The sequence below is a fragment of the Penaeus monodon genome, chromosome 43, assembly GCF_015228065.2.
Source record: "Penaeus monodon isolate SGIC_2016 chromosome 43, NSTDA_Pmon_1, whole genome shotgun sequence".
Taxonomy (NCBI): domain Eukaryota; kingdom Metazoa; phylum Arthropoda; class Malacostraca; order Decapoda; family Penaeidae; genus Penaeus; species Penaeus monodon.
The window spans coordinates 5,135,051-5,150,975 of NC_051428.1; the positions used below are offsets into that span (position 1 = coordinate 5,135,051).

The 15,925-nt window shown below is 31.5% G+C and overlaps 2 protein-coding genes across 2 annotated transcripts in view; both read right to left on the reverse strand.

Annotated features, from left to right (window-relative positions):
- The window catches only part of LOC119568247 (ATP-dependent RNA helicase glh-2-like), a gene marked incomplete at its 5' end in the record, with an annotated part of 918 nt that extends 500 nt beyond the window's left edge, over positions 1–418 (reverse strand). The window contains one exon of the mRNA XM_037916703.1: positions 1–418. This exon is cut by the window's left edge and continues 500 nt beyond it. Coding sequence (XP_037772631.1) covers positions 1–418 — 418 coding nt within the window.
- A 413-nt stretch (positions 419–831) lies between these two features.
- Positions 832–5,426, reverse strand: LOC119568123 (ATP-dependent RNA helicase glh-2-like). Its single transcript, XM_037916519.1, has 2 exons — positions 5,391–5,426; positions 832–1,690 (listed from the first exon to the last, which is right to left on the reverse strand). The coding sequence occupies exons 1-2, from the start codon at positions 5,407–5,409 to the stop codon at positions 963–965; spliced, it is 747 nt and encodes a 248-aa protein (XP_037772447.1). The 5' UTR covers positions 5,410–5,426; the 3' UTR covers positions 832–962.
- Between the last annotated feature and the right edge of the window lie 10,499 nt (positions 5,427–15,925).

Sequence of the window (15,925 nt, forward strand, 5' to 3'; positions counted from 1 at the left end):
CTGCTCCAGACTGGAATCTGCTTGCACCTGCTGAAACACCTTGGATTCCACTGCCGGTTGGTGAACCAGACTGAGATCCTGTGCCAGTTGATGATAAAGACTGGGATCCTATACCTCTTGAACCAGACTGGAATCCAGTACCTCTTGAGCCAGACTGAAATCCACTTAGTCCCAGTGAAGCACCAGATCCACTACTACTTCCTGAACCAGACTGGAAACCAGTAGCACGTGATGAACCAGTTGAGAATCTGTTTCCACTTATTAAACCAGCTTGAATTCCATTGCCAGTTGCTGTTCCAGACTGGAATCTGCTTGCACCTCCTGAAACTCCTTGGATTCCAGCACTAGCTGATGAGCCAGACTGTACTCCAGAACCACTTGAACCAGACTGGAATCCACCAAGTCCTGATGAAGCACTCTACTTCCTGAACCAGCCTGTAATCCAGTAGCACGAGAAGATCCACTTGTAAATCCAGTATTAACTGATGATCCAGATGACTGTCCACTGCCACGTGTTGAACCAGTTGAGAATCTGCTTCCACTTGTTAAACCACCTTGAATTCCACTGCCAGCTGCTGTTCCAGACTGGAACCTGCTTGCACCTGATGAAACTCCTTGGATTCCAGTACCGGTTGAGCCACTAGATGACAAACCAGACTGGAATCCACTGCTGCTTGTACCAGACTGGAACTGAGAGCCAGTCCCAGAACCAAAGGATGAGCCAGTCCCAGAACCAGTGTTGCTTGATAGACTTGGCCGAGTTCCAGAGCTAACTAAGGAGCCTGATTGGAATCTACTGCTGCTTGTGCCAGACTGGAACTGAGAGCCAGTTGCTGAACCAAAGGATGAGCCAATTTGAGATCCAGTGTTACTTGATAAACCTGACTGAACTCCAAAGCCAGTTGAGGAGCCAGACTGGAATTTACTGCCACTTGTTAAACCAGACTGGAATCCACCGCTGCTTATACCTGACTGGAATCGAGAGCCAGTTGCTGAACCGAAGGATGAGCCATTTGAGATCCGGTGTTGCCTGATAAACCTGACTGAACTCCAGAGCCAGTTGAGGAGCCAGACTGGAATTTACTGCCACTTGTTAAACCAGATTGGAATCCAGTGCTGCCTGTACCAGATTGGAATCCACTGCTGCCTGCACCAGATTGGAATCCACTGCTGCTTGTTCCAATTTGGAATCCACTGCTGCCTGTACCAGATTGGAATCCACTGCTTCCTTTACCGGATTGGAATCCAGATCCAGATGTTGAACTGGACTGGAATCTACCACTACCTGTTGATCCAGTACCAGTTGATAAGGCAGACTGGAGTCCAGTGCCAGATACTGAACCAAATTGGAATCTACCACTTGTTGATCCAGGTTGGAAACCAGTGCCTGATGAACCAGATTGGAATCCAGAACCAGTTGAACCACTGCCAGCAGACCCAAATTGGAACCCACTGCCGCTTACACCAAATCCACCACTCTGCAAACCAGCCTGGAGCCCACTGTTTCCTGAATTGAGAGAACTAAACTGGGCTCCAGTGCCAGTGTTCTGAATCTGGCTACTGATTTGGAACTGGCCGCCTTTCCCAGTCAAGCCAGAACTGAAGAAACCAGGTTCAGCAAGTTTTACAGCAATGTCGAAAATGTCAGTCTGCTGGAACTGTTGACCTGTGGCCAACGCTGCCACCAACACTGAGGAAGAAACAAAGCTCTATTTAGTAAACACACAGCTGAATATCTATATATATGTATCCCTCTCCTTTTGTTTCAATATATGTGTGTATACATGCAGAAATACACACATTCATATATACACCAACACACATCAGTATATCTCTCTTATTTAGTATGAATACATTCATGCTTGGGAAATCATTTTGTCCTCAGAATTATAACCAAAAAATATTAAGAGATATCTTTAACAGGTGTACTAATAAATAAATGCAATGATTTTCTTCCATAATGGTTAATTGCTAAATACTTGTTTTATTACAAAGATAAATGACCATGATCATAAAATACTTGTTTTTAGGTAATACTAGATGCTAATGAAAATGTCTACCCATTTCACTTTGTTATTGTATATGTCTGTAACTAAAGTTGTAGGCATGAAATAGTAAAGTTGAAGGATAAGAATTGGAGCCATTCCTAAGCAATTTTCTTCCCGGTTCCTGTATTAGTCTAATTGTCCATACTGTTCACTCGCTGGTATAGCTATGAATACGAAGGTTAAACTATCTTGCACAGTTAAACGTGTTTTCGTTAAACCTACAGAAAACAGCTGATATGTACTTGAATGACCAAATGCAGTCAGCAATAACGAATATCCTAAAATATGGTCGATTTTCAGTTTGGCTTCACAGCTGTTATGTAAATGTATCAGGCAACTGACTGTAACTCACAAATGTGTTCGCCAAACCAATCTACTTATGATAATTCCAAAATAATTGTATCATATTCTAATATGTCTATGTTATATTATATTCATATTATAATTTCTGTAATGTTCGGACGCACGGTTGAGTGTCTACATTTAAGTTACTGAGGCACGATTTTTAACCTACATGCTAGTGCAATAAAATTATAAGCACCATTTTCGTGTGAATATGCATGGTTGCTGACGATAATTATTTGATAGGTTTGATGACAAGTTATTTGAAACAATAATGTAAGTTGGACATGTTACATTACATTATCATTACCACCCTCTCTAATGCATCTTTACACACACACACATATATATAAGTGTATGTGCATATATACACATGTTTGTGTGTGTATGCGTGTGCATATATATATATATATATATATATATATATATATATATATATATATATATATATATATATATTATATATATATATATATATTATGAGAGAGAGAGAGAGAGAGAGAGAGAGAGAGAGAGAGAGAGAGAGAGAGAGAGAGAAGGAGACAGAGAGAGAGAGATGGTTAAAGTTATCATAACAGCTGGTGTTACCCACTGCATAAAAATATGATGTTTCCCAAAATATCTATAGTTTCAGAAACATCTCCCCACAGCAGCTAATTGTTTGAATCCTCCATATCATATCATAGCACATCTATTCTTTACAGTTACTAACATAGCTAGGACTAAAGAGTTGGAAATAGTCTGTTTATTAAGAAATGCACTTTTCTCATATATATATATATATATATATATATATATATATATATATATATATATATATATATATATATATATATATATATATATATATATATATATATATCACTATTTTTACTGTTATTACTGATGCTGGTTACTAATATTGTTAATGTTGTCATTATCATGAAAATTGTAATTTTAATTGATATTATTGTTCTGATGTATTCATTAGTATTATCAGTGTTGTTATTGTTGTTAATGTACTACTAATAATGTTATTCTTATCATTCGCAGTAGTAGTAGTAAAGTAGTAGTATCATTTCATTACTATCATCATCATTATTGTTATTATTCTAATCAGTACCATTATGATAATAATTAACATATCATTATAGTGATAATTATCATCATTATCATTTCTATTGCCATTACCATTATTATTATCAATCCTATTATTATTATTATTATTATTATTATTATTATTATTATTATTATTATCAGTACTATTACCAATGTTGTTATTATCATTATTATTGTTGTTCTTGTTATGAAAATCATTATTTATATAATTATTATTATTAATATTAGTAATAGTAGTAGTAATAGCAGCATCATTATTATTGTCATTAACATTATCATCAATATTATAATTATTTTCATTATTATTAGTAGTAGTGGTTGTAGTATCATTGTTATTACTGTCATTATAATCATTATTATTTTATTATTATCAATATTATTTTTTTGTGATTATTATTACTGTTGTTGTTGGTTTTGCTGTTATTGTTATCGTCGTCCTCAATATTGCTATTATTATTATTGCTATCATTGTTATCAACCAATTACAGTGAACACATTTACTGGAGATTATGTAAAATTCACATAACATGTTTGTTATGAAGTAAATGTCTTATCAATGTTATTATTAATCCACTGCTACCCGGAAAATGTATTATCCACTGTGGTTTTAACACATGGATGGCTAAACAAGTGCTCAGCCACCATAGAGTCAGTTCGTTGGCTTAACTAACTAGATTCCCCCTTTCCCTAATTTTTCGGGAAAAAGGTCTAACGCTGGTGATGTCGATATTGTAATCATTAATGATATTATGACTCTTGTGATATGATAAGAATACCACGAGGTTGAAAATGTAAAATAATAATTTCGAAAAATTAGAAAAAGGGTAAACAGTATGATAGGTAGGACTAGTAATTACCTCCTTGGTGACTAGGCAATATGGAAGCTATATATGTGTAAATATAACTAAACCAAAATAAACTAAACCACCGTGAGCATAACACAAAGGAGTTAATAACAGCATTATTATTATTATTTCATAATTATGAATATCACTGCTAGTTTATTTGTAATATTACTATTATTATTACTATTGTTCCTAGTCATCATTATTATCACTATTATAGTGTGCATGTCCCCTCATCAATACCAATAAATATACCCTTCCCCTTCCCTTCCTTATATCTGGCGATTCATTATTTATCTTATTCTATTTATATCAATTATATTATTATATATTATATATATATAATTTTAATAATATAATAATATATATATTATATATATATATATATATATATATAATATATATTATATTTATATTGTGCGTTGTGTGTGTGTGTGTCTGTGTTTTTCTGGTTGTCTGTGTGTGTTGTGTATTTTATGTAGATACCATACATTATATCATATACACAACAATATAAATACAACATAAATATATATATGTATATATATATATATATATATATATAATATATATATATATATATATATATATATATTTATATATGTGTGTTTTTGTGTTTTGTATGTGTGTGTTGTGTGTGTGTGTGTGTGTGGTGTTTTGATGTTGTGTCATAATAATATACATAATTATATATATATAAACATATATATGGATATACATACATCTATATATACACACACAACCACACACACATAAACACACACACACACACCAAACACACACATATAATACTACATATCAATATAATATATACTAAATATATAACTATACATATACATACACACTACAGTATATATATATATATATATATATATATATATATATATATATATATGTATATGAATATATATATATACTTATATCAGAGTCTTTTTATATATCTTCTATATTTCATTTTCTTTTTTTTATATCTCCCATATCAGATCTTTTTCATAAATCTTTTACCTTTCCAGATCTTTCCCTCTCTCCTCTCTCCCCTCTCACACCAAGTACTTACCTAACACCAAGGTCTTCATTGTCCTATGTTGGCAGCTCCAGGATAGACTGTGCTCAACCTCCCCCCGGCTTCTCCTTATATAGCCGGGACAAGGCCGAGGGTTTTGAAGGGCATCGGGACAAGGAGGGTGAAAGCTGAGAAAAGCTGCACGAGAGCTGAAAGATTTTGCAGGATTTTTTTTCTCCTTCTCTCTCTCTCTATCTATCTATCTATCTATCTATCTATCTATCTATTTTCTCAGAAAATGTGTCTTTCAAGAAGATGGAGACGTAAAAAGAGAGAGAGAAAGAACACGATTCTTAGTTTTCATAATGTTCTCTTGGGTTTGATTATTTGTCTATTTATCTGTTTATTAATGTCGAACGTCAATATACCTAAGATTAAAGTACATTTTTTTTTTATTACTCATTCTCTAACTTTTTTACATCAAGGTTATTACAATTAAATGATTGTGTGAACGGAATAGGAACGATACGGTGAGATATCAGTAAAATCGTTATTAATAAGAATAATCAATATTAACACAATATGGACCTTTTTTAACTATTGATCTCATTCTTCCTAATATCAGCCTTTATAATGCTCTACACTGACCTCTGTTTTTTAATATTTTTTTCCAGGCGTCTTACGTAGAGAATTATCCAAAAATGAAAGTTTTCTGTATTTTCTGTTACTATTGTATTGGAAATGGATTACGGCTTTTGAGAGGCGCGTAGAAAACGATTTTATCTTTATAATTCTTTTATTATTATTATTAAATTTGTCTTCACAGTTTATGGCAAGTAATTATGTTGCTTGATTCGCATACTATATGTTCATGCACGCAATATAGCTGAACCACTTTAGCTAAACCTTAAGTCACCTTAATATGAACAATCGTAGTCTAACCTATCATGTATTTACTCTCCTATTTTATCCGAGGCTAGCAAGAGCGTAAACTACAGTAGAAAATCGCTAGTGACACTTATTCTATCTATGATATTCAATTTATCAAAACTGCATGTTATAGTAAAACATATTATCCTAAAGTATCCTATTCTATAGAATTCTAACGGGAGTATATACTATTAAAGAAAAAGGATTAGTCTGTGTTTTCTGTCCTTGTGTATCATCTACCGATCGAGACGAAAGCGCAATGGTTGGTTAATGGTTAAAACAAATAGAGGTCATATAGCACTATGGGTACACAGCATTATGTTAAGTAGTGTGACGAAAAGGGAAGGGGCAACAATTGGGGTGGGGGTGGGGGAACCCTTCCAAAGACTGTTTGTCCCCTCATGATCTGTCTTGCCTTGTTTGTCAAGACAGTTGTAAAAAGTTGTTGGCCACACTCCAACAATTTTTAGAGTTAATTGAATTTGATTACAGACCCTTATAAAGCAGAAGAGACTGTAGCAATCCCCCCTAGGCGCCCCCCCCCCCCAAATTGACGCCCCTAGTTATCATCAATCTTTATATATCTTAAATACTGTATATCTATATACAGAAAGACTAGATTTACCGCTTAACCAAAAGTTTCAAGAGCAGATGCTTGCTTCTAGACATGTATGTGTTATGATCACATCATTATCAGCAGTACCACGGCATTCAGTTCTTTTTCCATAAAATTGTATTGCAATTAGTGGTAGTAGAACTACAAGACCAACATATGAATAAATTTATATATATATATCCGTGAATACCAGAAAAAAAAGATATATAGAAATTTAAAATACACCATAATATTTAGTCAATATAGACTTATCATTAATCCAATAGGATTTTGTTTATGGTCTATTGAGTGTGATTCATCTTACCCCCCCCCCAAAAAAAAAAAAAAAAAAAAAAAAAAAAAAATAATATATATATATATATATATATATATATATATATATATATATATATATATATATATATATATATAAACAGCTAATTACGCTAACTACGCCTACCTACCCCGCCTTGCCCCCTCCCCCACCCCCAAGCTAAAGTTGAGATGACGCCCCGGGAAAAGGGTAAAAATTAGTTAATGATTACGTTAAGTGGACTGAAGGGGGAAGAAGAGAAGCAAAAGGAAAGGGGCAGAAGAAAAGACCCTGCAAAGTTTGTTGAGGCGAGGGCTGAGGACCAAGCTTCAGTCTCCGCCTCATAAGCCTCTCCATGACAACAACGGGCAAGGGATTGGGGGGGGGGAAGCATATATTATTGAAATAGTAAACGATTGTCAAATCCAAATCTAATCTAATTCTATGTCAACGGAACGTATGTTATAGTTGAAAATGGTCTTTCGTAGACCAATAGCTTTATGTATTTCATCCTAACGGTGGGTTCTGCTACATAATGGACAATTCTTCTTAAATTATCATACCCAAAGCTAACCTACCGAGAGGGTATACTATAAAAAGAGTAATCTCATTTCTTTTATCCCATCTTATTTTATTATGCGCAGGGACTGTAGCGATTAGTAAGCAAATTATACAGCTGTCTGCTATATATAAAATCTTATCAGTAAATCAATTTAAGTAATAGAATGTAAACAACAAATAAAAACTTCTCGTGAAAATATTATCAGGACCTTTACACAGAAAGCAAACTTAGGATAAAAAGATTACCCGACGCGACAGATATATGAATCATAGCTGTCGGGTGAGCTTGTGGTTAGTTTTCCCCCCCCATGTAACTTCATCTTTCTCGAAGGTTGTGTGTTTTATCGTTTATCTAAAGATGTCTTCACGTGGAAAACAGCGTAGGGAAAGGAGGGATTATTGTGCTGAAAGGAAAGACGAAGGTAAAGTATAGCCATGACATATTTTCCTAATTCTATCCAAAAAGTATTTATTTCTTGATTTGTTAATTTTTAATTTTATTTCGTATTTCGTTAATATATATATATATAATATATATATATATATATATATATATATATATATATATATATATAACTCTCAGATATATAAAAGTATAAGTTCCATCATTTTATCACAGTCTCAGTTTAACCCTTTTTTAGTAATCCAAGATTTCAGCGCGTAATATGAAGGGCAGTTTATGCATGCCTCAGTAGACTTGCCTGACTCATCAACTTGTGAGATTAAGGACAAGAGTTGGAGAAGTACCAAAATAGGTTCAGATTCTTGTATTCTGATATAATCACGTTAGACTAATAACATCAACTTACATGTTAAGAATTTATAATAGAATCACTAAGAACTCAAGTAAATTCTAAACTACAGATTTATACAATGATCATACTATAAAGAGATGCAACTGAGTGCAACAGACTTGGTTTCTTTAACTGTATATCAAAGTGCGTGCATTCGACCCAGGAATCCGTTTTCTAACACGAATTAGTATGCGATCCGGAAATCCGTTTTTTTTTTTTTTTTCTATGGTATGCGGCCTGACTAGGTTAGGATGCGGTAGGATGGAATAGGTTAGGCTAAATGCTTATTTGTCATTTGTTAGTTACAAAAGAACAAATGCATACAGGTTGATACGCAATTGGCTTGCTTGCTTGAGATTTGGGATGAAGTCGCTACTTGATCACCGTCGCTGCTGTCATCCTAGACAGTCTGCTGTGCTGTTTATAAATTCTTCAGATTTGTCGTTGTTAATAAAATGCGTATATTGCCAAGTTATTTTAGTATTTAAGTGAAACAATTCACTGACGCTAATAAAATGACTAATTTATAATAATTACAGTTTATGTCTGTGATTCCAGGTAAAAAAAAAAAAATAAAAAATAAAATAAAATAAAAAAAAGTGGGGGATTTTCTGCCATTATACAACAACTGAAATCGAACTCTGTCGCCGGTTTGTATTTTTTTAAAATCAGGAATCTGCATTAGAGTTTCAGTCCTTCAGACACACATTGTCTGGGAATTACGCGTATTATTAAAACAGGATATGCAACTCGTCTTACCGAAATCCTCCATATTTTCTTATTGTCATTATTTATAATCCTTTTTAATAGACTTTATTTCTTCTCTTTTTCTTGAAGAATCTTACTTCTCACGACCTAATAAGCTAATCGATCTCCGTGATTCAAAAGAAGCCCTTGAGAGATCTTGCGCTAAGAATGCATCTGTACTTTCACTCGCGGTGTAACCAGAGCTTCTGCTGAAACACCCAACTAGTTTATACAAGCCTTGACCTGTGTGGTATAACGGGATGCTTGCAGTTGACTCCCTTGCAAGGACAGTCTGCAATGCATGCCTACGGGGGGGAAAGGAATAGACATTCGCTGAGAGAGGTGCATTCAGGTTAAGAAATTGATGCATTTTGTTGATCAGGTGCATGCTTTTTATACATTGTTGAATTCTGGTAATGTAGGTGAATCGCTGTGTTTTGTATATTTACACAGTAATGTTGTTGGTTTGTAGTAATATAGCATAATTCATAGATGATATGGTCGTTAGAGGGGCCGTTCTCTCGACTATTGACCACCCTCTTGTTCCGCATTAAGAATATTTCGTAGAGTTGTGAAATTTTTTGTTTATCGGGTGGAATATACTCTATTTTACAGTGATATTGCTTGAACCGTAAGCATAGCGACATGTGTGGAAAATGAAGGAATGAGAAAGAATATATTCGCAATACAAAAGATCTATTTACTTCGTTTCGAGTATACCTTCGTCAGAAGTACATATGCATTCGAAAACGGTTAAATACATCCCTTGTATTACTATAAGATATCAATTCTCATCGATGCCTTTAATAAACGTAATATTCCTGTTGGTTCTTAGATAATATCTAGATTAATTCGTAGATAATATGACCGTTAGAGGAATTATTCTCTCGAAGATCCACCCCCCCGCCCTCCCCACACTCTTTGAACAGCAATATGGTAACACCGGATGTCTCATGTTTTGAAAAATATCGGTGTCCTCAGGTTGCTGCTTTGTAATATCCTTCATCCTGTATTTTCCACAGGATTTTAATATCCTGTTCCCTATTTTTTTTTTTTTTTTTTTTTTTTTAATTACATAACGGAATTAAATTTTCCTTTTGAACGCTAGAAGTATTAGGCGTATTTGGATTTATTTTGTAGTAGATCATAAAAAGGTAAAATTTTGGGGGGATTTTTAGCATATTTATTATAAGAAGCTCAGGTTATGGAGCGTCTAAACCAGGATGTCAAAACACCAAAAGTGATAATAATGACATTTTTTATATGTATAAAACAAAATAAAAAGCAGAGCCACAGGAACAGATATAGAATTAAGGAGAGATAAAAAATAACTATGTCTTTTACTGTTCAAACTCAATTCGTAAAAATGCATTTGAACATTTCGTTAATCTTTATGTAATATATTCTTGCATTACTGAAATACCAGAAAGCTGTCTTGTGCTGTTTCTAACCCGACTCGTATATGTTGCCAAGTTCTATATACGTTCATATATGTGCAGTTTAAGTAAAGTTTTATTAATTTTTATTGTGACAGTAATAGAGGTATTTCTGTGATGATAACATTCATATGATAATGTTAAAATAATGTTAAGAGTGAGGATAATGGTAACACTGATAGTAACAGTAATAATCATGTAATGTTGATGATAATGACGGCGATGATGAGAAATATATACAAAATAGTAATAATAATGATAACAAAGAATGTAATAATGGATGATAATAATAAACTATGATCATGTTTATAATGAGAAGGATGGAGATTTTAGTAACGATAATAATGAAAATAATAACGATGATCAATAATAGTAAAAATAATGATGATAATAATAATCATAATGATAATATTAACAAAGATTATAACAATTATATGAAGCGATAATGATACTCATGATAATACTGATAAATAATGAAAAAAAAGGCATAATATAATAATGTTAATAGTAAATGACGTCATTAACAGTCAAAATAACAATACCGAAAACAGTTGACAACAATGACCTTAATCATCAACAACAATAATAATAATTAATAAAAATTACCCGGTAATTCCTCCATTAAAACAATTTAGGCGTAAAAGATTCAGAAACTTGTTAGTTGAGTTTAGGTCTGGTTGTAACTTTTTCGTTCTTTTTTCCTTTGTTTTTCATCTTTCTTTCTGTTTTTTTATCCTTTATTTTTTTCAAGTTATATATATATATATATATATATATATATATATATATATATATATATATATATATATATATATATATATTTTTTTTTTTTTTTTTTTTTTTTTTTTTTTTTTTTTTTTCTTTTCATCTTTATATATATATATATATATTTTTTTTTTTTTTGTCGTTTCTATCTATCTATTTATCTTTTTTGTTTTTGTGTCGTTTTTTCTATCTTTTTTTTATTTTCCTTCCTTTCTTCCTATTTATCGATCTTTTTTCATCCTTTCTTTCTATCCTTCTTTTTTCATCATTCCTCTCTATGCTTTTTTTTTTTTTTTGTTTTTTCCATCCTTTCTTTTTTCTATCTCTCTATCTTTTTCGTTTTTGTTTTTTTTTTCATCCTTTCTTTGTCTTTTTTTATCTTTCTTTCTTTCTATTTATCTTTTTTATAATTTTTTTCTTTCTATTTATCTTTTTTCCTGTCTTCTTTCTATTTATTTTTTCCATCATTTCTTTCTTTTTTTTCCCTTCCTTTCTTTCTTTCTCTTGTACTTCTTAGTATTTCTTCATTTATTATAATCTTTGTTTGTAATAACGATAATGATGTTGATGATGATGATGATGATGATGATGATGATGATGATGATGATGATGGTGATGGTGATGATGATGATGATGATGATGATGATGATGATGATGATGATGATGATGGTGATGATGATGATGATAGTAATAATAGCGATAATAATAACAGTAATATCAATAATAATGAAAATCATAATAGTGAAATAAAAGGATAATAATAATAACAATAACACTACCAACGGTAATGAGGGTAAATAATCATGATAATGGTAAAAAGTATGATATTATCAATGATAGGGACAATAGCAATAATGATAAATATAGTATTAATTGTAATAATATTAACAGTTAATATGCTAACGATAAATGTAAGGAAAATGATCATAATGACAATAAGTACAATGATGATTATGGTAATGATACGAATAATAACAGTAATTGTGTAATACTGATAGTAATAACAGTTTTGATAAAGGTAATAGTAATAATGATGATGATAGTAATCGCAAAATTAATTTAATAACAAAAATTATGATGATAATATCAATGCTAATAATGATGGTTATAATAATGATGATGATAAAAATAATCACAACTATCATTTTTATTATTGTTGTTATTATCATCATTATCATTATCGCCATCATCACCATTATCTTTGTTATCATCACGACCAACAGCAAAAGCACCACTACTAACAGAAATAACAATAACAACAACTACAACAACAACAATGGAAAATGAGATGCCATCTAGCGGCGCCGCAGTGGAAGCGGTAACGAGATTTAACAATAAGGGTATCGGATATTGTTCATCTTGAGAACCTTTGCTCATAGCGTGGGAAAGAAATAGATACACGTCGCATGGTGAGTAGACATGGCATTGCTACGAATTTTCTTCTTCTTCTTCTTCTTCTTCTTCTTCTTTCTTTTCTTTCTGTCTTTTTTTTTTTTTTCGGATACACCATTTTTACCTCTTGTTTTTGGTTCTTGTTTTTCTCTCTCTCTCTTTCTTTATATATATATATATATATATATATATATAATATATATATATATAATGTATACATATACATATTATATATATATATATATATATATATATATATATATATATATATATATATTATATATAATATATATATATATATACATAATATTATATATATATATATATATATATATATATATATATAAATATATATATATATTTATATTATATTATCTATATATATATATATATATAATATATCCATCTGCATACGTATCCTTTCATCTAGGTATCTATTCTTCCATCTATCTATATAGTTCTTTGTCTTCTTAACAAGTACCTTGTTAATAGATATTCAAAGAGTCAAAATCTTTTAGCAGTCAAAATCCTTTGAGACCTTGCCACGAATTTAAAGCAACTGTGGTAGAAGTTTAACATACGTAGAAAAAATGCAATGTTATGAAACAAAGAATGCTGCATTTATAAAGTTGTTACATAAGTGCTTGTGGAATGCTTTCGCCCCAAAGCCAGTGCGTGTTGTTTGACCTGTTACTAACACATCTTAATTGAAACACATATCTGCAATAAAATCAGCAAACGGCGATATTTATCTTCCCTTCTCTAAGGATTTACATCAAATTACCATTTCAACTTGATAAAACTACCCATTTCAGTATCCACGACTGCATAACAGAAACTCTTACGAGTCATTTACCTTAAAAATTGATAAACATATTATCCAACTGAAACCCTACGCATGTCACCTACCCTCAGACTCGATCAGTGTTGCCCAGAGGTTCATAGGATATAGAAGAGGGATCGAAACGTGAAAGAGCAGGAATGGGAAAGATTTAGGTGCATTTTGGTGAGTATGAATTTCTGCAGCAGAGAAATCGTAAAGTCGACTGGAATGGTTATCACTGCTCCCCTTTACTCACCGTGAAAAGAAAATAGAATAACTGGTAGATAAAAAAAAAATAATAATAAATAAATAAAATAAAAACATGCATTCTCATACTCGCCATGAAAAATTAGATATCAGGCGTATAGATATAGAAAATAACAAAGGATTATATATATATATATATATATAATATATATATATATATATATAATTTCCTTTCTTCCATGAAAAGGGAGAATATCTAGGATAGTCATAAAACAGAACTTGTTATCGTCATATACTTTTTTCTAGTAAAGAAGAAAATATCCCGCAAAGTAGCATAAAATGAAATTTAAAAAAAATCCTCTATTCTGAAGATTTTACATAATACAAATTCTACAATAAAAATATTATATTTATATATACATATGTATATATACAGAGTTACTGCCCACTTGCTTTTAAAAAGATGAAATATCCTTGTTTACATTTGCTTTTTAAAAATAAAATATTCTTAGTTACTGCCCACTTGCTTTTTAAAAAGACGAAATATTTTTAATTACCACCCACTTGCTTTAAAAAGATCAAAATGAACGGAAGTATCATCGGTGGGAATGCTGCGTCAACCGATGCAACGAAGTGAAAGTTAATGCAGTTAACTCTGGTTGAGAATGACTGGTCTTGGGGGTGAAGGGTCCGGAAGTGTATTGCGCGAATTTGGTGAAGATTCAAAAAAATAATAATAATTAATTAATTAATAATAATAATAATGATAATAATAATAACAATAATAATAATAATAATAATAATAACAACAACAGTAATAATAATAATAATAACAGTAATAATAATAATATTAATAATAATTAACAAAAATGTCGTCTTCATGAATAAAAGTGACAAAATGATATGCTGTCAACGTTTACATGGCCTGTAGGAGACAGATGGTTCCATATCGGAAACAAACCGAATATATAGAAAATATGTAGTAACGGGAAACAGCCTGAGAACTGTAGCTGAAGCATTTACCATTAAGCTTGGACTCATTCTGGGTGTCTCTTTTAGCAAAGAGAGGGAAAAACAATACTCATAATAATCATAAAGATGATGATAATGATGATAATAAAAGTGATAATAATAATAACAACAACAAAAACAAAACAATAATCCGAAAATATGATTACTAAAATAATAATAATAATAGCAATAATAATTAATCATAATCATAAGCAACACATCACATCACAGTAACATAACATAAATCAAGCAACTTTCCCTTTCTCAACGTCATATACGCCAGGGTAGTTCCTATGCTATACCATATATTCATATATATATATATATATATATATATATATATATATATATATATATATATATATATATATATATATATATATATATATATATATATGTCTGTGTGTGTGTGTGTGTGCGTGCGTGTGCGTGTGTGTTTATATTTTGTATGACATGTGAAAATCGGTTGATTAGTTAGTGTATTTCCGGCTTCTTAATTCACTAATATCATTATCACTGTTATTATTAACATCATTATTACCAATAACATTATCACCATTGTTGTCATTGTTGTTGCTGTTGTTATTGTTACTCTTGTTCTGTTGTTGATTACCATTGTTGTTAGTAATATCATCAACAGCAGTCTTACTTTATGACTGTCACCATCATAAGGATCACTGTCACCGTCATCTTTCAGGCCCTTTCAACTGTTACTCATTTCGTGCAACCTAAACGTGACAATTTGTGTATATTTAATGAATCGTGCATGTGATGTTTACCAGTGCACGGAGTTCCTTGTGATAAATGCTAAATGAAGTTCGCACTTACGGCTACTGATGTGATGTATGTAGAAAATAATTATGAGGACAAATATTTTCACAAAAGAGGTGTAGGCCTACTTGATTTTATGATTAAATCTTCATTTGTGATTAAATCCTTTATATATCATCTGTGTCGCATCCGATGAGGGAACAAAAATAGAATAAATGAATATTTAAAGTCACTATTTGGAATT